Source organism: Microcaecilia unicolor, chromosome 6 (assembly GCF_901765095.1).
Source record: "Microcaecilia unicolor chromosome 6, aMicUni1.1, whole genome shotgun sequence".
NCBI classification, from domain to species: domain Eukaryota; kingdom Metazoa; phylum Chordata; class Amphibia; order Gymnophiona; family Siphonopidae; genus Microcaecilia; species Microcaecilia unicolor.
Window position 1 is genome coordinate 93,039,807 of NC_044036.1, and position 23,345 is coordinate 93,063,151.

Genomic DNA, 23,345 nt, shown 5'->3' on the forward strand with positions numbered 1-23,345 from the left:
CTTGATGGCAGCCTGATTCTTTTCCTCTAACCCGCTCTTTAGCAAATCCCTTCTCATCGGCGTCTTTTCAGCGCTGAATCATCTGTAAACAGCTTAGTGTGAAACACGAAGGTGGCAGTTATGAGTAGAGCCATTTTGGGCGCTGGGAAAGTGGTGGAGAAGATGCCAAAAAAGATTCCGGCCAAGCAGGCATGTCGCCACATGGTCCTGAATCCGCCGCTTGAATCTGACTCAGATTCTGCTCTTTCTGGGGCGGACTCAGTAGACTGCTCAAAGAAAATGGTAAGTCATTTTGCTGAAATAAAGGAGGAAATTAAGGTGTCGAGAGTGGACATTGTGGAACGTATAGATCAGCTGAGTGTGGACATGCGAGATCTGGGAGGTCAGGTGGCAGAGCTGGAAGTGAAAATGGACGAGCATGCTGATGCGATCGGTGCTTCGCAAGCTAAGATTACTAAACTGTTTGATCACCAGGAAGATTTGCTATATAAATTTGATGATTTGGAAAACAGAGGCCGACACAAGAATTTGTGTTTTTGGGGAGTCCCGGATGGAGGTGAAACGGAAGATGTTCTGACTGCTGTTAAGCTATTAAGCACCCAACTCTTGAGTACAGAGGCGGAGATGGAAGCCCTGCAGTTTCAAAGAGTGCATAGAGCGTTGGGGAGGCCTAGAGATTCAGAGCCTAGAGATATTGTGGTGCGCTTCTTACGCTATATCGACAAAGAATTAATTTTGACTAAAGCACGCCAGCATACTCAATTGAAATTCAACGAGGCCACGGTGTCCGTTTATCAGGATCTTTCGCATATACTTTACAGCAGCGGAGACAGATGAAGCCTGCTTTGGATTTATTATCGGCGGCATGTGTTAACTACAGATGGACATTTCCCTTTGCCTTGTCTTTTACAGTGGCGGGCAAGTTTCATCGAGTTCGCCAGCTGGGGGAGGCATGGAAGATTTTGCACGCGGAGGGTTTGGCTCCTTCCACGCAACCTCCGACTGTGACGGTGCCTGCGGGAGAAGTTGCAGCGCTGGAAGCGGGTCGAGTCAGCTCATAAGAAGAAACAGGTGCGAGTACATCGGGGGAGGCGAATCCGCCGTGAATGATCAGTTCGATGCTGGAGGAAATCTGTGACTGTAGATGTGATGATTTGAAAATATTTGGTTAATGTGGACTGGCTCTATATACTGCTTAGCAAATGTGTTTATTGTTACTGTTTTCTTTGATTTACAATGGGGATGAAGGGATATTAAGTGTTTGTGCGGTTTGGGATGTTTGAGTGGGGGTTGGATGTGAGGGGGATTTTGGTTGTGTCGGGCCTGGGGGGTCATGCCCTCTATTTCCCATCTCAGGGGTTACCTATTTGGTTTGAGACCGCTGGGATGGTGGTTGATGTGACTGACTGTGGGATAGTGGGGGGGGGGGGGGGGGGGGGGGGGGGGTAGGTGGGAGGGTGGAGTTTCAGTATCCTTCACCATCAAACACTGGACCATGGAGTGCTGTGTGTGTAAGATTGAATGGTAGAATTTAGAAGTTTTTACATATAATGTTAAGGGTTTGAATTCCCCATTTAAAAGACATTATTTAGTGCAGGAGTTGCGCCTGGTGCTTCCGCATGTGGTCTTTTTACAAGAGACTCATTTCCTTAAACAACAAGAGGGACTATTGTTTTTTCCCCAATATCCAACCATTTATCATGCACCAGATGTGCATGGGGCTAAGAAACGAGGAGTAGCTATTATGTTTCATAGAGATGTGCAAGTGCAGCTTTCTTCATTTGAAAAGAGATCCAGAGGGTAGGTATCTTCTTTTACATGTTCTCTTGGAGCAGGAGGAATATACTTTGGCATGTGTTTATGCGCCAAATGAACGTCAGAATAATTTATTTCTGCGTCTCCTCAAGGTTTTAAAAGAATTTGCCAGTGGGAAACTGATTGTGGCAGGGGATTTCAATGCTACTATGCAGCCAAATTTAGATCGCTCAGCTCCTCCTGCTCCGACAGATTATAGGATTTCTCAAGCCTTTGCAGGATTTCTGGAGACATTGGGTCTCTACGATGTGTGAAGATTTGGGCATCCTAATGTTAAAGATTACACTTTTTATTATCATGCCCATTTCTTGCATTCTCGACTGGATTATATCTTTCTGGACAAAACTTTGTCTGATGTTGGTTGCAATTCTTTTATAGGCCATACTATCATCTCTGATCATGCTCCGTTGTGGGCTATTATACCATCTTTGTGTGAAGAGGTCAGAGATATGACCCAGAGATAGTTAAGAATTTTGTCACTGTTTTAAATGATTATTTTGATATTAATATGGAGTCTGGACCGTCTCTGGGGACGGTATGGGATGCCTTTAAGGCAGTTTCTAGGGAATATTTTATCCAGCAGGCGAGTCAGCGAACCAAGTCGCAACGTGTGCGCTTGGCTAATTGTATGCAGTGTTTGGTTACTCTAGAAGATTGGTTTAAGGCCTTTGGGTTGGTGTCTGATTTCTGGAAGCTTCAGGCTGTGAGGTTGGAACTGGCAACTTTATATGATGATTCTTTGCAATTTGTTAATGCCCGTTTGAAACAGATACATTATGAGTCTACTAATAAGCCTGGGCGACTATCTGTAGCGAAGATACGTCAGTTGAGGGCTGATAGGCACATTTTGAAGGTGAGGGATGATGATGGGACCTTTTTAACGATGTCTTCTCGAATACGGGAGCATTTTTCTCATTTATAGGACTCTGTATACTGAAGACCCTACCGTGAAATCTGAGGATATTGTCATCTAGATTCTCATGTTCTGCCTGAGTTATCGGAATCCCAGAAGGAGGTGTTGGAGGCTCCAGAGACGGTGGGGGAGGTCTTGCAAGTTATTAAGGATTTCCCGGCAGGGAAGGCAACTGGCATGGATGGATTTACAAATGAGTTTTACAGGGCTTTTGCTAAGGATTTGGCTCCTTATCTGGCACTGGTAATTAATTTGGTAAGGAAGGAGGAGCCCTTGCCTCGTTCTATGATGGAGGCTTGGTTAGCTGTTATCCCAAAACCAGATATGGTTAAGTCAGATTCTGCATCCTATAGACCTATATCTATTTTAAACATGGATGTTAAGATTTTGGCGAAGGTGCTGGCTAACTGCTTGGCTAGTATGCTTCCTAGTTTGATCCATCCAGATCAGGTGGGCTTCGTGGCAAAGAGGCAGGCTATGGATAATATTAGAAGAACACTTGATTTGCTTTACATCTTTCAGATCACGGACCAGCCGCTTTGTTTGCTTGGCTTGGATTCAGAAAAAGCCTTTGATAGGGTATATTGGGGATATTTGGATAAGGTCTTGGCTAAATTTGGGGTGGGTCCATTTTATAGGTCTTGGATCCAGGCTTTTTATACTTCTCCAAAAGCTTGTGAGAGTAAATGGAGGGAACTTGGAGCTTTTTACACTGTCTTGAGGAACTCATCAGGGGTGCCTTCTATCTCCCCTTCTTTTTGCAATGGCTATGGAGCCTCTGGCGGCGGGCTATTTGGGCCAATTTGAATATTTCGGGAGTTTCAGTGGGGGATAAGGTATTTAAAATAGCGTTGTTTGCTGTGACGTTCTTCTGTCTTTGACTCATCCATTGGTTTCCTTGCCTAATTTACTGAAAGAGATTGAGGCTTATTCGGGTGTTTCTGGTTATAAATTGAATGCTACCAAATCTGTAGGCCTGGCAGTCCAGATACCTCCCAGACTTTTGGAGACGCTTCAAACTTCCTTTAATTTGAAGTAGTCTACTAGGGATAGTCGATATTTGGGAGTCCAAATACACTGGAGGCTAGGGGATTTATTTTCGGAGAATTACCCAGTGCTTCAGAGGGCGATTTATAAAGACCTAGATTGTTGGAACACTATAGGTCTTTCGTGGTTTGGGAGGATTGCATCGATTAAAATGAATGTTTTACCTCGTTTATTGTATTTATTTCAAGTGCTTCCCCTGCGTTTATCGAGATCTTTTTTGACTAATTTTCAAGATTGTTTAATCTGGTTCGTATGGAACCAGAGACGCCCGTGTCTGCCTCATTCCTTTTTATATAAAAGGAAACCAGAGGGAGGGCTAGGGGTACCTAATCTATGTTGGTATTATTGTGCAGCCCAGTCTCGTTTTGCAATTGAGTGGTTTCATGGGGCGGATCACAAATTGTGGATATGTATTGAGCAACATCTGATAGGTGCCCGCAGGTTGGGGCATTTAATGTGGCTTCCTGCGAAGTACAGAGGAAAGGTTGAACAGTGTCCGCCCACAGTGAGGGCCACTTTTCATTACTGGGATTTATTATTTTCAGCTAAGACCACGCCTTTGTCTAAACATACCCCGATCGCGGATAATCCATTGTTTTTGCCAGGAGTCACGGTGACCTCGTTTCATAGGTGGGCGCTGGAGGGACTGGATACGTGGGGGAAGTTGTATGAGGAGGGAGTGTATATTTCTTTTGAGATTCTTATGAAGGATTATCGGCTTAGAACCTAGTGATTATAATGCATATACTCAGCTGAAACATTTTTTGCAAATTCCTGTTTATCGATCACGTATAGTTCGGGAGAATTCTTATTTAGAGGATCTTTGTGAGGATTCAAGGAGTACTTGGGGGCTGATTACTTGTTTGTATGGCTTCCTAGCTAAGCGTCTTAAACCCTACACTTTATATAGATGGAATTGGGAAAAAGAATTGGCCTTTACATTACCAGATGATGATTGGTTGATTATGAAACAGCACTCTTAAAGTTGTCTTTGACGGTGACCTTGAAGGAAAATGCAATCAAGGTCTTTTACCGTTGGTATCTCACTCCAGTGCGGGGGGGGGGGGGGGAGGGTTGCTGAGGGGTGGGTTGGGGGGTAGGGAACCAAGGGGGTTATAATTCTGTTTAAAATCTTGATTATAAAATATGGAGACTGGTTGTGTTATCGTTTGTATACAGCTTTGCAGCTTGTTTCTTTATACTGTATGTTATCGCTAAGGATTTGTAACCTGTACTTGTTCAATAAAGTCTCAGCAAATTTAAAAAAAAAAAAAAAAAAAAAAGAACTGCTTACACCGGGGAAGCATTACCTAGACTAGGTTGTAAGGTCAGATTAAAATCTCCACCCAGCAATAAGCGTCCTTCACATGTTGAAACAAAGGAGAACTAAGCCCCTCTAAAAATGGCCCCTGTTCCTCACTGGTGTCCAGATGATCAGAAGCAAACACAGGCACTGGATGTCAATAATGCCCTACTCACACCTGCGTAACAACGTGCTGGCCAGCCCTGAACGTAATAAGCATGCAAATGCATGCTAAACAAGGCATTACCTATTCCTCCCCAATGCTCAGCGGGCAGTGGGCTAAATAATGGGTGCTGCTCCCGAAGCAAACCCTATGCCAGCTCACAGCTGTGTAACGTTGTTACACAGGTGTTAGTAGCATGCATCTGCATGCTAGCAGGCCCCTCAAACCCTCCCAAAGCGATCAAGGCCTCAGTGGCTAGTGCCCCCTCCCCACGGGGACAGCGCCACAAGGAGCCCTGGCGGCCCAAGTGGTCTGCCAACCCCAACCCCCATCTTCCCTGGTGATCTAGCGGAGCCCCCCCCCCCCCCCCCCCGTGCTTTCCGACAGAGGAGGGAGTAGCACACTCCCTCCTCATCAGTGCCACCTTCAAAATGTTGGCACCTTGCCCTGCCCAGCACATCTCAGGAGGGGGGGGGGGGGGCTCCACTAGACCATCAGTGAAGATGAGGGTTGGGGTGGCAGCCCACTTGGGACACCAGTGGGCTCATTTTTGAAAGAGAAAGATGACCATCTTTCGACATAAATCAGAAGATGGGCGTCCTCACAGGGTCGTCCAAATCGGTATAATCAAAAGCCGATTTTGGACGTCCCCAACTGCTTTCCGTCGCAGGGACGGACAAAGTTCAAGGGGGTGTATCGGAGGCGGGACTTTGGCGTGCCTAACACTAGGACGTCCTCGACCCATAATCGAAAGAAACAAGGATGTCCCTGACGAACACTTGGACAACTTTACCTGGTTGTGTTTTTCTTAAGACCAAGGCACAAAAAGGTGCCCGAAATGACCAGATGACCACCGGAGAGAAATCGGGGATGACCTCCCCTTAACTCACCCAGTGGTCACTAACCCCCTCAAAAAACATCTTTAAAAATATTGATTGCAGCCTCTATGCCAGCCTCAGATGTCATACTCAGGTCCATCACAGAAGTATGCAAGTACCTGGAGCAGTTTTAGTGGGTGCAGTGCACTTCAGGCAGGCGGACCCAGGCCCATCTCCCCCACCACCTGTTACATTTGTGAAAAAAACAGCAAGCCCTCCAAAACCCACTGTACCCACATCTATGTGCCTCCTTCACCCGTAAGAGCTATTGTAGTGGTGTACAGTTCTGGGCAGTGGGTTTTGGGGGCTCAGCACACAAGGGAGCAATTTATGAAGTCCACTGCAGTGCCCCCTAGGGTGCCCGGTTGGTGTCCTGGCATGTCAGGGGGACCAGTGCACTAGAAATTCTGGCTCCTCCCACGACCAAATGGCTTGCATTTGGTAGTTTCTGAGATGGACGTCCTTGGTTTCGATTATCACTGAAAATCAGAAATGACCAAGTCTAGGGACGACCATCTCTAAGGATGACAAAATTTCAGGATTTGGGCGTCCCTGACCGCATTATCGAAATGAAAGATGGACGTCCATCTTGTTTCGAAAAAACAGGTTTCCCCGCCCCTGGATGGGGACATTTTGCAAGGATGTCCAAATCGAAAACGCCCTCCCCCCAGGTCTTTTTTTTTTCTTTGGGGGGGGGGGGGGGGGGGGAGGGCTGCAGCTCCACCGGATCTCCAGCCTCCTGGGCCCTTGTGTTGCCCCCAGACCTCCTGCCCCATGTCGCTGTCTTGGTTGGGGGCCCTTGGGGTAGGATGGCAGAGGTCTGGCGGTCCCCGGACCTGTCAAACTAGTGTGGGAGGATTACGCTGAGCGCATGTTAAGCACAATCCTCCCACACTTTCCCCCAATGATCAGAGCTAATAGCATGCCTATATTTGCTTGCTATTAGCTCGGACCATAGGGGTGGGTATAGTCCTACGCTGTTCCAGCGCTATTTTTAGAGTGTTGTTTGGAACAGTACAGGGCTTTCCGATCATCTGCCTGTGTGGGCATGGACCTTAACTAGGGTCAATACATCAGACCCAGAGAAATTACCAATTATCTCTCACCCCTATCCCACATTACCTTTTTTGACCTTCCATGGATGAGGATAGTGCAATTAAAGCTCCCTTGGATTTTTTCTGCAGGCGATTTGAAGCAATATATAAGGTGGGGTATTTCTCGTGTTTACATAGCAGTTCATAAGAGGGCAGAACATGTCTCTCCTGAATAAAACACACATCAGCCCTCAAGCACACTAGTCCCTTAAACATGAGTTGGTGCTTACTGGCGAATTTAAACCTCTGACATTAAGGGTTAAAAAGTTAAAGTGTCCAGTGGAGAAATCCCCCAAAAAACAAGCGTGCCCCACTTTCCCTTTATATATCATATTGCTATGCTTCAGAATGTGCAAATATAGCTCTATATAATATATGCTGCCCCTTAGGATCTCCAAATGCCCATCCTCTTCACCCTTTCTTTACCATTTCTGGTCAAACCCCCTCTTCCAGAGCAGGGGCACCCAATTTTGGGTGGGCCTGGGCCCAAGACGGGTGGGCAGAACTCCGCCCTGTCCCACAAGTGATTTAGTCTCTCCCTCTCTCGCCTGCATGCCATATGGTCTCTTAAACATCCACCGCCCCCCATACCTTTTAAATAGCAGATTTTCACTGGCAGCGAGCAGCAACTAATACACACTGCTTATGTTGGCCCCACAGCCTTCCCTCTGATGCAACTTCCTGTTTCTGCATAGGCGGGAATACATTAGAGGGAAGGCTGGTATGCAGGAAGGACAGTTGTTGGGAATTTTCAGCTGGTGGGGCTTGGGGATCCCTGCCAGACACTTCATAGGTGTGCTGCTACTGGGTGGGCCTGGGCCCACCCGGGCCCACCCTTGGCTACGCCAGGGGCGTATCTGCGTGGGGCCTCAGGGGCCTGGGCCCCCGCAGATTTTGCCCTGGACCCCCCTACCGCCATCAACCCTCCCCCGCTGCCGTTCTTACTTTTGCTGGCGGGGGACCCCAAACCCCCGCCAGCCGCCCCGCGGTGTTTAAAATTCATCTTCGGCCTCCGTGGCCGTGCTGCTGTGATAGGCGCTGTTGAAATCCACTTCGGAGTCTGACGTCGTTGTACGTTGTACGTGCTGCGACGTCAGACTCCGAAGTGGATTTCAACAGCGCCTATCACAGCAGCACGGCCACGGAGGCCGAAGATGAATTTTAAACACCGCGGGGCGGCTGGCGGGGGTTTGGGGTCCCCCGCCGGCTGAAGAAGAAGTTTTTACGGCAGCGGCAGGTGGAAGCAGACCTCGGCTGGCGGGGGGTTGGGTTCCCCGCCAGCAAAAGTAAGAACGGCAGCGGGGGAGGGTTGGCTGCGGGAGGGGGTAGAGAGAGTCATTGGTGGCGGTGGGGGCTCGGCGGCGGCGGGGGGGGGGGGGGGGGGGGGGGCTAATATGTGCCCCCTCCCTCTGGCTCTGGCCCCCCCCTACCGCCGGAGTCCAGATACGCCCCTGGGCTACGCCACTGTTCCACAGTGAGGTGCTAGACTGAGGAAGTGTCCCTCCACTGTCAACCCCAAACTTACATCAAATATAAAATAGTTTATTTTCAAACACGACCTTCTATATAATCTGGAGGTATTAACATAGCTGACTAGGCCTCAAGAAAAAACGTCTAGAAAGCAACAATGTCTCTCATAGCAGACACTGTTCCACCGGAACAGGTCAATAAGGAAACAGAGACCAAAATATCCAAGTCTCAAGTCGCCATTGTGTCCAGCAAATTTGCATCTGACTGCTGGCGTTTCAAGCATCTTTTTCTAGTTGCAACTCGCTGCCATTTGGGTTTTCCTCCAATGACCAAAGGAGTGGCGCTGTAGGATCCACATCTGGAAATATTCCTTGTGCTTCAAAAAGGGTGTGAACATGGTGCAATTTGTCATCCTTAATAAAATATAAATGACAGCATCCCTTTGCCTTGCTCTTTTATATCTGGGCTCACAGCTGTTGTGTAAGAAGTATAAAATCCGATCTTTATTTTAGAGTTGCTGCATCTAAGTCCTGATATATCTCAATCAAGTAAGAATCCTAGGAAAAGAGCTCAGTCACTCTGTTTTTATATAATACCTTTCCCTTAAGTTTGTAATTGCCAAAGCAGGCTACGATATCCTTGGGCTTATTGTTCCTTGGTGTGCCTAGTGACCTATGCGCTCTTTCAATGTGTATTGAGGCTGGGTCCATGGTGAGCTGGTTCTCTGAAAGCAAGGCGCTGACAAATTTTCAGACTATTAATTCACAGTCTGCATAAGCTGGAGTTTCAGGGATGCTCCGGAAGTGTAAACTGCACCTGCGGCTCCTATTTTCAAGATCTTTCAGTGTACCTTAAATATGCTGATGTGTAACCTTAGTGTTTTGGAGCAGTTTATCGAGGCTCTACAAGTTATCAGAATGTTCATCAAGCCGTGATCCAGCTTCTTCCACCCTATGACCAAGGTCACTAATCTCACCTTGTAAATCTGCCCCCAGGGTAGATATCTCAGCTCGTACTGCTTTCAGGTCTGATTTTATCTTTTGGAGCCAGGCTTGAATTTCTGCCAGGGGTTTGGTGCCAGATTCTACTAGAGTCTCAACATTTGTTAAAAGATATACCTGACATCTCTGCTAATGTTTGTGAGTCTGGTAAGGCCACACTGCCAGTACCATTCATACGGTTCGGTGCAATACCCCCCATATAGGCAAACTCCTTCAGATCAACTGAACAGTATTTAACACGCATCTCTGCCGCTAAGGTTGCTTACGACGAGATCAATCTTTCAATTTTAGTTGGAAGGCTCTAGAAATGCAGCCCTAGTTTTAAATAAAAAAGCTAAACTCCTACTTTTGCATTTATCTGTGCTTAAACAAATAGGAATAATTCTCAGGGCAGGCATCCACTAAGCCAAGTCTCTGGCACTGCGAGTACATTAAAGGGAAAGGGAAATGGGACTTGATATACTGCCTTTCTGTGGTATTTTGCAACTACATTTAAAGCGGTTTACATATATACAGTTACTTATTTTGTACCCACAGTCACAAGGAGCTGCAGTGGGAATTGAACCCAATTCCCCAGGATCAAAGTCCCCTGCACTAACCACTAGGCTACTCCTCCACTCAAACAGTTCTTCCGTAATTAAATCATGAACCAAATGACACTTAAAACTCAAGGCCCTAACATTTAATAACCAGAGCTCAAGGTTAAAGGATGTTATCAGGTTTTTAACTTCTTTCTTATAAACTAAGCTGTGGCATGAACCCTCAAGGCTTCAACTTTTATCTACTGATCAGTTTGGTACCTCTTCTCTCAAAATTCAAACTTACAACCCCTCTGTGATTATTATTATTATTAGCATTTGTATAGTGCTACCAGACGCATGCAGCGCTGAACACCTGACATAAAGAGACAGTCCCTGCTCAAAAGAGCTTACAATATAAATAATACAGACAGACAAGACAGTTACGGGTGAGGGAAGTAATGGGTGAGAAGGAAGGAAGGGACAAGGGGAGGGCAATTGGGTATTGGTTAGGAACTAAAAGCAGCAGTGAAAAGGTGGGTTTTCAGCATAGATTTGAAAAAGGTAGAGATGGAGCTAGACGTATAGGTTCAGGAAGTTTATTCCGTATTTAGATGGATACCAACTTTACTCAGATTTATTCATTTCTTCACAGTACTAACAGGCAAATCAACACCATAAAGCTAATGAGATAGGAATTTATTCTGAATTTCACGGTGGGGGGGGGGGGGGGGGGGGGGAAGGCTGTAAATTATAATGTACTGATAATGAAGACAACAGGAAACATAACTTGAATTCCATCATCTCAAGACTACAGCTCACTAAAACTAGCCTTAGGGGACCAACCTAGCTCCTTCTGCACTGTATGACCATTTCAGAAGATATATTATAGACAGACTAGCCAAGGATGAAAATTCCAAATTACAACAGATAACCATTTCTGATGCAATTCAGCTGTTTTTTCAAATTGAGGAATGGCAGCTGGCATTCTTCAGAAAAGGCATATACTTGGAAAGCTCTACATCAGACAAGGAAAGTTGCAACTTCTTACCAGTCATCCAGCATAACCATTTCACCATCGGATGTGACTTTTTTGGAGGCAAAGAGAAGCAGCTGTAGTGGGCTCACCATAGTCATCCCTTTGGCAGAGATTGCCCTTGTTCGAATCTAAAAGCAGAAAAAGTTTATTTAAAAGTATTTAGTTATTGGGCATGTAAGTGTACATAATACACCACAAATATAAAATGCTAGGCAGCTCACAAAAAAACACATTACTGTGGTGTTCATACAGAGTTAGCATTGTCTATTCTGGCAGTAAAACCTGTGCAATCATGACATTGGAACTGAAGCAAAATCATTGTTTTAATATTCTGCAAATATCTAGTGTCTTGTCGTTATCTATTGGAGAGGATAGAGTTATAGGTCCACCTCACCTTTTCCCCGAAGACAAAGAATGGTGATGGGTACTTCATGTCTTGACTGCTGAATGGGCAGTTGACAGAAGATTTGTGGATGAGTGCATTGCGTCCCTCTGTGGTAAGAATTTTCCTCTTTTCTTTGTGAAAGCAGACATTGGGATAGAACCCAAATGAAAGCAGGGAAATCACCACATCAAGATTGTTGTCTGGTCCAGTGTTGTTAAACATCTGTGTCATCAGACATTCTGCAAATGAAAGAGGTAAAGAATTGACAAACATAAGGGATATCTCTCTTATTCTCTGAGATATGTTAATAGTGCAGAACTTGAAAATAATCATCTATTCAATATATCCTCACAAGACAGTGAGCTGGCCAACAATTTTAGAGAAAGGAAACGGTGGGCAGGTTCCTCCATTTTTGTGTTTCTTCCCCAGTTAAAATCAGGCCTAGAATTAGGAACTTAGGGCCCCTTTTACAAAGTGGCAGTAAGCCCAATGCAGGTCTAACGCTCGCTAAAAAGTAAGTACTGCTGGGCTACTTCAGCAGAATGGCAATAGTTCCCACCCCCAGCACGCTATCATATCTGGCACTACAAAAGTATATTTATTTTTGTAGCGCTGGTGTGTACCCATTGGGTTAGTGTGGGAGCCCTTACTGACACCTCAATGGGTGGCGGTAAGGGGTCGTCTCTCCCCCCCCCCCACAATGGCCATGTGGCAAGTGCTTCACTTGCTGCATGGCCGTTTCCTCAAAAAAAGAAAGACCTACCTTTTACCTACTGCCTCGAAGCGCAGGAAAAATATATAGCACTAATTTTTAAGAATAATTCATTTATAAAAACATGTGCCAGACCTCCATCATACTCATCAATTTCTAAATGAAGAAACAAAAGACAAACAGGATCAAACAGTATCAAAGGAATACACTCCACTCTATATGGATCATTCAGTTCATGAGGTTTTAAAATATTGAGCATGTTGATCCAACGGTACTCTCTCTGCGGTAATCTTTTCCAGTGGTCACCTCCTCTTTCCATATCAGTCACAAAACACTGCAAACTAAGTATGAGAAAACTCCAAACAGCGTTCTACCAAAGGTTCATTGCTTTTCATCTGACTCAAACTGGATTTATGTTCAATCATTCTAACTCTAACACATCTTGAAATCATTCCTACATACAATTCAAGACATGAACGTTGAATAATGTAGTTGATTTATTCAGTTCTGTAATTCATAAAATATTTTAAAGAATATATTTTCCCATTTAAAGATTTTGAAACTCTTTAATCTGCCTGATAATCGCACAATACTGCATGAAATGACCTAACGGAAAAGTAGATCTTACCATGTTACTCCTATTCAATTGAAGTTCAGCAGGTCTCAAAACGTCTATTAAGTTTCTCTCTCTAGAAAAAAATTTCACAATCCCCCATTTCTTTCTAATGATTTGTGCTACTGCAGATCCTTGGGATGAAAATTTCAAAACACAAGTTTGCACTGAAATATCTTCAGTATCTTGAACATTGGCATTCAACAATAAATCACAGTTATACTACTTTAGTCTGTCGTAGGCTCTTTTTAACACTGTAGTTTATACATCATATCCTTTGCTAGAATCTTGAAATCTCTCAGATGAACAATTACGTCTCACACTCAATAAATGAGAAAAAGGTAAACTTGTCTTTCAACTTTCTAGGATGACAGCTAACCTAAGAAAGAATGGTGTTTCTGTCCGTTGGCTTCACATATACTTTTAGTTTTGAAGGCTCCACCTTCCTGTGTAATATCTACATCCAAAACATTGATATTATTCAATGATGAATTCACAACAAAGTTAATTGTTCATCACAAGTGTTCAACCAATCTGCAAAAGAGGATAATTCTTCACTAGTGCCTTTCCAAAGCATAAACACGTCATCAATATATCTAAACTATCTACAAATCTTCTCTTGAAAAGGCGAGCAATATACCCAAGTTTCCTCAAACTGTGACATATATAAATTAGCTGTGGACTGAGCCAAAGTTTCTCCCATCGCTGCTCCTGATTTTTGTACAAAAGAATGATCAAAAATGAAAAAAAATCTCTCATTGTTATTCGTGGTAGTTTAGTAAAGAAATAAAAATCCATTGGAAGCTAATGGTGGTCTCTCTTAATTCTAAAGCTGATTCAATTATATACAAAGCATCCTTCTGTGGAATAGATGTATACAAAGTTCAAACATCAAATGGTAACCATCCAAAAAGGAATTTTTTTAAATCTATTTGATCCAATAAATTAAAAAAAAAATGTGTGGTATCCTTGACATAACAGTGACTTTTAAATCACTTCAGATCTTAAAAAGTGATCAATAAACGTGGAGAGAGGTTCCACCAAAGATCTTCTAGATGACAATCGGCCATGCAGTTATGCATTTTTGGCAATATATACAATACCATGTTACTGGATTTTTAATTCAAAAATTGATAATCTTTCAATACCAAAAAACCTTTAGCCAATCCCTCTTTGGTAATTCTAGATATTTGACACTAATATTTTTGTGGGATCAAGACAACGTCTGGAAAACATTCTCATTGCTTAACTGTCGACAAACTTCCTCATAATATTGTTTTATCCATCGACAAACTTCCTCATAATATTTTGTTTTATCCAATATTATAACTGCTCCTCCTTTGTCAGTCTTTTTGATAATAGAATCATCTTTCCTTAAATTCCGTAAAGCACTCCTTACATTCTTTGAGAGATTATCATGACCTCTGCCATTTTCATTTTATCAGTCATTTAACTCTTTGACAACTAATTGTTTAAAAATGTTCTAAACAGAATCAATTGGCCCTGACAGGGACCAATGCTATTTTGTCTAATTGTTCTATCAGATCCAGAACTGAACGCAATACTAAAGATGAGGTCGCACCTTGGAGTGATACAGATGCAATATAATACTCTTGGTCTTATTTTGTATTCCTTTTCTAATAATTCTTAGCATCCTGTTTGCATTTTTGGCCGCCACTGCTCACTGGGCAGATTTCAACGTATTGTCTACAATGACACCTAGATCTTTTTCTTCAGTGCCGACTAATAAGGTGGACCCTAGCATCACGTAACTATGATTCGGATTATTCTTCCCAATGTGCATCATTTTCATTTATCCACATTAAATTTTATCTGCCAAAGGTCTTCCTCTAATTTTTCATAATCTGCATGAGTTTTGACAACTTTGAATAGTTTTGCATCATCTGCAAATTTAAATTACCTTGTTCGTTGTTCGAATTTACAGATCATTTATAAATATGTTAAATAGCACTGGTCCCAATACAGATTCCCTGCGGCATTCCAATGGCCTTTTAACCTTTCTCCAATGGCCATTTAACTCTACCCTCTCTGTTTTCTATCCAATAACCAGTTCCTAATCCACAGAAGGACATTGCCTCCCATTCCATGACTTTTTAATTTTCCCAGGAGTCTCATGAGGAACTGTCAAAAGTTTTCTGAAAATCTAGATACACTATATCAACCGACTCACCTTGACTAAACTAGCACGAATAGCAATGAAAGAAAATGTTTTCATTTTTATCAGTTTTTTTTGTACAAAAATCACGAGTAGTGATGGGATAAACTTTTGCTCTATCTACAGCTAATTTATATATGTCGCAGTTTGAGAAATCTTGGATACATTCCTCGCCTTTTCAAAAAAGGATTTTTAGATGGTTTAGATATATTGATGTGTTGTTCATGCAATTATCCTCTTTTGCAGATTGGGCACTTGTGATGAACATTTAACGTTTGTTGTGAATTCATCATCATTGAATATCAATGTTTTGGATGTAGATATTACACAGAAAGATACAGCCTTCAAAACTAAAGTATATGTGAAACCTACAGACAGAAACACCTTCTTTTATATGATAGCTGTCATCCTAGAAAGTTGAAAGACAGTTTATTTTTATTACATTTGTACCCCGCGCTTTCCCACTCATGGCAGGCTCGATGCGGCTTACATGGGGCAATGGATTACCTTTTTCTAAATTATTAATGGTGTAATATAATTGTTCATCTATGAGAAATCTCAAGGTTCAAGAAAAGGATGTGATGTATAAACTAACAGTAAGAGGATACCCCAAGTACAGTGTTGAAAAGAGCCTACAAAAGACCAAATTATTATAATTAGAAACACAGAAACATGATGGCAGATAAAGGCCATATGACCCATCCAGTCTGCCCATCCTCTGTAACCTCTAATTCTTCCTGTTCCCAAGCAATCCCACATGCTTATTCCATGCCTTTTAAAATTCTGGAAGAGTCCTCAACTCCACCACCTCCACCGGGAGGCCATTCCACGCCTCCACCACCCTTTCTGTGAAATAATACTTCTTTAGGTTACTCCTAAGCCTATTCCTCCATAACGTTGTCATATGCCTCCTCATTCCAGAGCTCTCCATTTGAAAAAGGCTCTCTTCCTGTACATAAATGCCCTTGAGATATTTAAACGTTTCTATCATGTCTCCTCTCTCCCTCCTCTCTTCCAGCGTATACATGTTGAGGTTCATAAGCCTGTCCCTATAATTTTTGCATTCAAGACCGCTTACCAATTTCGTAGCCGCCCTCTGGACCGACTCCATCCTATTTATATAATTGTGATCTATTGTTGAATGCCAATGTTCAAGATACTGAAGATATTTCACTGCTAACTCGTGCTCTGAAATTTTCATCCCAAAGATCTGCTATTGCACAAATCATTAGAAAGAATTTGGGGATTGTGAAATTGCATCCTGTATTTAAAGAGACTAACAGGATAGCATTTTCTAGAGAAAGAAATTTAAAAGTAGTGGAGGCCTGCTGATTTTCAATGGAAGTAACATAAGATAAGATCTACTTTTCCATTAGGTCATTTCAAGAGAACTTCATGCAGTATTTATGAGATCAACAAGCAGACTAAAAAGTTTTACAATCCTTTAGATGGGAAAATATATTCCTTAAAACATTTTACTATTTGCAAAACTCTACATTATTTAATGGTCATATCCAAAAGAATATGTAGGAATGACTTCAAGATATCAGAGTTTGAATGATTGAACATAAATCCAATTTGAGATGATTGAAAAAGTAAACCTTTGGTGGAACACTGTTTGGAGTTCTCTCATACCTTTAATAGTCTGTGATATTTTTTGATTGACATGGAACAGATATGGAAAAGAGGAGCTGACTGCTTGAAGAGATTACAGCAGAGTCCTGTTGGATCAACAGGCTCAATATTTTAAAGCCTCGTGGATTGAATGATCATATAGAGTGGAGTGTATTTCTTTGATACTGTTTGACCTGGTTTGTCATTATTTCTTCAATTAGAAAACGGAGTGTGAAGGAGCTCTATGGCTCATATTTTTATAGATGAATTATTTTGAAAAATTAGGGCTATATATTTTTCATGCACGTGCTGGTATTTGTTAAGGAGCCCAGTGTCGCAAACAAGTAATTTTATAATACAGTGGGAAGGGAATCCCAGTGAGCGACGTCAGTTAAACTGCACTACATATTGAATGTGCATGTGTTGGCGTTTGTCAGAGAGCAGTGTCATGATGGTCCACTGAGGGCAGAATGAAATTTGGAATGAAATGAAGACATAAAGCGCACAAGGTTTTATTTGAATTTAGTTAGTGCATTTCAAATGATATCTTTTGTTGCAGATTTGAAGAAATTTTGCTGTTCAGCCCGCACAATAAGAGACCTGATGAAGCCGAAATATGATGATGAAACAGATCCCATCGGGTGTTAAATGCTAATTCTTTTCTGCAACGCTATGTGCTTTTTGAATGTTAGCACTTTTGCACTCTGCATCACTTTAAAATATACTTAAAAGGAGTTTAAAATTGGAGGGTTTTTATTTGTATTTATTTATTTTTAAAGGTTATGGCAAGAGTTCCCACAGAGGCAAAAGCGAATGCTACATACCTGTAGAAGGTATTCTCCGAAGACAGCAGGCTGATTGTTCTCACTGATGGGTGACGTCCACGGCAGCCCCTCCAATCGGAATCTTCCTAGCAAAGTCCTTTGCTAGCCCTCGCGCGCCCGCGCGCACCGCGCATGCGCGGCCGTCTTCCAGCCCGAAACCGGCTCGAGCCGGCCAGTCTCGTATTGTAGCAAAAGAGAAACAAGGGAAGACTCAACTCCAAAGGGGAGGCGGGCGGGTTTGTGAGAACAATCAGCCTGCTGTCCTCGGAGAATACCTTCTACAGGTATGTAGCATTCGCTTTCTCCGAGGACAAGCAGGCTGCTTGTTCTCACTGATGGGGTATCCCTAGCCCCCAGGCTCACTCAAAAACAACCACCATGGTCAATTGGGCCTCGCAACGGCGAGGACATAACTGAGATTGACCTAAAAAATTTACCAACTAACTGAGAGTGCAGCCTGGAACAGAACAAACAGGGCCCTCGGGGGGTGGAGTTGGATCCTAAAGCCCAAACAGGTTCTGAAGAACTGACTGCCCGAACCGACTGTCGCGTCGGGTATCCTGCTGCAGACAGTAATGAGATGTGAATGTGTGGACAGAAGACCACGTCGCAGCTTTGCAAATTTCTTCAATGGAGGCTGACTTCAAGTGGGCTACCGACGCAGCCATGGCTCTAACATTATGAGCCGTGACATGACCCTCAAGAGCCAGCCCCGCCTGGGCGTAAGTGAAGGAAATGCAATCTGCTAGCCAATTGGATATGGTGCGTTTCCCTACAGCCACTCCCCTCCTATTGGGATCAAAAGAAACAAACAATTGGGCGGACTGTCTGTTGGGCTGTGTCCGCTCCAGACAGAAGGCCAATGCTCTCTTGCAGTCCAATGTGTGCAGCTGACGTTCAGCAGGGCAGGAATGAGGACGGGGAAAGAATGTTGGCAAGACAACTGACTGGTTCAGATGGAACTCCGACACGACCTTTGGCAAGAACTTAGGGTGAGTGCGGAGGACTACTCTGTTATGATGAAATTTGGTGTAAGGGGCCTGGGCTACCAGGGCCTGAAGCTCACTGACTCTACGAGCTGAAGTAACTGCCACCAAGAAAATGACCTTCCAGGTCAAGTACTTCAGATGGCAGGAATTCAGTGGCTCAAAAGGAGGTTTCATCAGCTGGGTGAGAACGACATTGAGATCCCATGACACTGTAGGAGGCTTGACAGGGGGCTTTGACAAAAGCAAACCTCTCATGAAGCGAACAACTAAAGGCTGTCCTGAGATCGGCTTACCTTCCACATGGTAATGGTATGCACTGATTGCGCTAAGGTGAACTCTTACAGAGTTGGTCTTGAGACCAGACTCAGACAAGTGCAGAAGGTATTCAAACAGGGTCTGTGTAGGACAAGAGCGAGGAGCTAGGGCCTTGCTGTCACACCAGACGGCAAACCTCCTCCACAGAAAGAAGTAACTCCTCTTAGTGGAATCTTTCCTGGAAGCAAGCAAGATGCGGGAGACACCCTCTGACAGACCCAAAGAGGCAAAGTCTACGCTCTCAACATCCAGGCCGTGAGAGCCAGGGACCGGAGGCTGGGATGCAGAAGAGCCCCTTCGTCCTGCGTGATGAGGGTCGGAAAACACTCCAATCTCCACGGTTCTTCGGAGGATAACTCCAGAAGAAGAGGGAACCAGATCTGACGCGGCCAAAAAGGAGCAATCAGAATCATGGTGCCTCGGTCTTGCTTGAGTTTCAACAAAGTCTTCCCCACCAGAGGGATGGGAGGATAAGCATACAGGAGGCCCTCCCCCCAATCCAGGAGGAAGGCATCCGATGCCAGTCTGCCGGGGGCCTGAAGCCTGGAACAGAACTGAAGGACTTTGTGGTTCACTCGAGATGCGAAGAGATCCACCAAGGGGGTGCCCCACGCTTGGAAGATCCGGCGCACCACTCTGGAGTTGAGCGACCACTCGTGAGGTTGCATAATCCGGCTCAGTCTGTCGGCCAGACTGTTGTTTACGCCTGCCAGATATGTGGCTTGGAGCACCATGCCGAGACGGCGAGCCCAGAGCCACATGCTGACGGCTTCCTGACACAGGGGGCGAGATCCGGTGCCCCCCTGCTTGTTGACATAGTACATGGCAACCTGGTTGTCTGTCTGAATTTGGATAATTTGATGGGACAGCCGATCTCTGAAAGCCTTCAGAGCGTTCCAGATCGCTCGCAACTCCAGGAGATTGATCTGTAGACCGCGTTCCTGGAGGGACCAACTTCCTTGGGTGTGAAGCCCATCGACATGAGCTCCCCATCCCAGGAGAGACGCATCCGTGGTCAGCACTTTTTGTGGCTGAGGAATTTGGAAAGGACGTCCCAGAGTCAAATTGGACCAAATCGTCCACCAATACAGGGATTCGAGAAAACTCGTGGACAGGTGGATCACGTCTTCTAGATCCCCAGCAGCCTGAAACCACTGGGAAGCTAGGGTCCATTGAGCAGATCTCATGTGAAGGCGGGCCATGGAGGTCACATGAACTGTGGAGGCCATGTGGCCCAGCAATCTCAACATCTGCCGAGCTGTGATCTGCTGGGACGCTCGCACCCGCGAGACGAGGGACAACAAGTTGTTGGCTCTCGCCTCTGGGAGGTAGGTGCGAGCCGTCCGAGAATCCAGCAGAGCTCCTATGAATTCGAGACTCTGCGCTGGGAGAAGATGGGACTTTGGGTAATTTATCACAAACCCCAGTAGCTCCAGGAGGCGAATAGTCATCTGCATGGACTGCAGGGCTCCTGCCTCGGATGTGTTCTTCACCAGCCAATCGTCGAGATATGGGAACACATGCACCCCCAGCCTGCGAAGTGCCGCTGCTACTACAGCTAGGCACTTTGTGAACACCCTGGGCGCAGAGGCGAGCCCAAAGGGTAGCACACAGTACTGGAAGTGGCGTGTGCCCAACTGAAATCGCAGATACTGTCTGTGAGCTGGCAGTATCGGGATGTGTGTGTAGGCATCCTTCAAGTCCAGAGAGCATATCCAATCGTTTTGCTGAATCATGGCGAGAAGGGTGCCCAGGGAAAGCATTCTGAACTTTTCTTTTACGAGATATTTGTTCAGGGCCCTTAGGTCTAGGATGAGACGCATCCCCCCTGTTTTCTTTTCCACAAGGAAGTACCTGGAATAGAATCCCAGCCCTTCTTGCCCGGATGGCACGGGCTCGACCGCATTGGCGCTGAGAAGGGCGGAGAGTTCCTCTGCAAGTACCTGCTTGTGCTGGAAGCTGTAGGATTGAGCTCCCGGTGGGCAATTTGGAGGTTTTGAGGCCAAATTGAGGGTGTATCCTTGCCGGACTATTTGCAGAACCCACTGATCGGAGGTTATGAGAGGCCACCTTTGGTGAAAAGCTTTCAACCTCCCCCCGACCGGCAGGTCGCCCGGCACTGACACTTGGATGTCGGCTATGCTCTGCTGGAGCCAGTCAAAAGCTCGCCCCTTGCTTTTGCTGGGGAGCCGCGGGGCCTTGCTGAGGCGCACGCTGCTGACGAGAGCGAGCGCGCTGGGGCTTAGCCTGGGCCGCAGGCTGTCGAGAAGGAGGGTTGTACCTACGCTTGCCAGAAGAGTAGGGAACAGTCCTCCTTCCCCCAAAAAATCTTCTACCTGTAGAGGTAGATGCTGAAGGCTGCCGGCGGAAGAACTTGTCGAATGCGGTATCCCGCTGGTGGAGATGCTCTACCACCTGCTCGACTTTCTCTCCAAAAATATTGTCCGCACGGCAAGGCGAGTCCGCAATCCGCTGCTGGAGTCTATTTTCCAGGTCGGAGGCACGCAGCCATGAGAGCCTGCGCATCACCACACCTTGAGCAGCGGCCCTGGACGCAACATCAAAGGTGTCATACACCCCTCTGGCCAGGAATTTTCTGCACGCCTTCAGCTGCCTGACCACCTCCTGAAAAGGCTTGGCTTGCTCAGGGGGGAGAGCATCAACCAAGCCCGCCAACTGCCGCACATTGTTCCGCATGTGTATGCTCGTGTAGAGCTGGTAAGACTGGATTTTGGCCACGAGCATGGAGGAATGGTAGGCCTTCCTCCCAAAGGAGTCTAAGGTTCTAGAGTCTTTGCCCGGGGGCGCCGAAGCATGCTCCCTAGAACTCTTAGCCTTCTTTAGGGCCAGATCCACAACTCCAGAGTCGTGAGGCAACTGAGTGCGCATCAGCTCTGGGTCCCCATGGATCCCGGTACTGGGACTCGATCTTCTTGGGGATGTGGGGATTAGTTAAAGGCTTGGTCCAGTTCGCAAGCAATGTCTTTTTCAGGACATGGTGCAAGGGAACAGTGGACGCTTCCTTAGGTGGAGAAGGATAGTCCAGGAGCTCAAACATTTCAGCCCTGGGCTCGTCCTCCACAACCACCGGGAAGGGGATGGCCGTAGACATCTCCTGGACAAAGGAAGCAAAAGACAGACTCTCGGGAGGAGAAAGCTGTCTCTCAGGAGAGGGAGTGGGATCGGAAGGAAGACCCTCAGACTCCTCGTCAGAGAAATATCTGGGGTCTTCTTCTTCTTCCCACGAGGCCTCACCCTCGGTGTCAGACACAAGTTCACGGACCTGTGTCTGCAACCTCGCCCGACTCGACTCCGTGGAGCCACGTCCACGATGGTGGCGTCGAGAGGTAGACTCCCTCGCCCGCATCGGCGAAGTTCCCTCCGCCGACGTAGTCGGGGAGCCCTCCTGGGAGGTGGCCGCAGTCGGCACCGCACGCGGTACCGACGTCGGGGACCTCACCTCGGGCGATGGGCCAGCCGGCGCCACGCTCGACGGTACCGGAGGCGCAAGCACCGCCGGTACCGGAGGGGTAGGGCGCAACAGCTCTTCCAGAATCTCTGGGAGAACGGCCCGGAGTCTCTCGTTCAGAGCGGCTGCAGAGAAAGGCAGGGAGGTCGATGCAGGCGTCGACGTCAGAACCTGTTCCGGGCGTGGAGGCTGTTCCGGGCTGTCCAGAGCGGAGCGCATCGACACCTCCTGAACAGAGGGTGAGCGGTCCTCTCGGTGCCGATGCCTGCTGGGTGCCGACTCCCTCGGCGACCCAGAGCTCTCGGTGCCGACGCGGGGAGGAGACCGGTGTCGATGCTTCTTCGACTTCTTCCGAAGCATGTCACCGGAGCTCCCCGGCACCGACGAGGAGGACGTAGAATCCATCCGTCGCTTCCTCAGGGCCGAGGTCGAAGCAGGTCGATCCCGGGGGGGCTGTACCGCAGGAGCCCTCAGGGTAGGGGGAGACCCACCCGAAGGCTCACCGCCACCAGCAGGGGAATGGACAGCCCTCACCTGCACTCCACCCGATGCACCACCGTCCGACGACATCAGGAGACGAGGTCCCGGTACCACCGACGTCGATGCAGCTATCCGATGTCTCGGCGCCGATGCAGAGGGCCGATGCCTCGATGCACTCGATGCACTGGCGGCCAAGGATGAAGGTCTGGACGCTGATGACGTCGATGCACACGATGACCCCGGTGCCGATGCCGACGAAGAGCCAGAGAACAAAACGTTCCACTGGGCCAATCTCGCTACCTGAGTCCGCCTTTGTAACAGGGAACACAGACTACAGTTCTGAGGACGGTGCTCGGCCCCCAGACACTGAAGACACGAAGAGTGCCTATCAGTGAGCGAGATTACCCGGGCGCACTGGGTGCACTTCTTGAAGCCGCTGGAAGGCTTCAATGTCATGGGCGGAAAAATCACGCCGGCGAAATCAAAATCCGAAATGACGAATTTGGAGCACCAAAACTTTAAGGGAG

The 23,345-nt window shown here is 46.2% G+C and overlaps 1 protein-coding gene across 3 annotated transcripts in view; it reads right to left on the reverse strand.

Annotated features, from left to right (window-relative positions):
• The window catches only part of DHX9 (DExH-box helicase 9), a 334,908-nt gene that overhangs the window by 42,395 nt on the left and 269,168 nt on the right, over positions 1 to 23,345 (reverse strand). For all 3 annotated transcript variants that reach the window (XM_030205460.1, XM_030205459.1, XM_030205462.1), the window contains 2 exons: positions 11,636 to 11,865; positions 11,254 to 11,369 (listed from right to left, as the gene is read on the reverse strand). In XM_030205460.1, the coding sequence (XP_030061320.1) occupies positions 11,254 to 11,369; positions 11,636 to 11,865 (346 nt within the window). The remainder of the gene's footprint in view (positions 1 to 11,253; positions 11,370 to 11,635; positions 11,866 to 23,345) is intronic.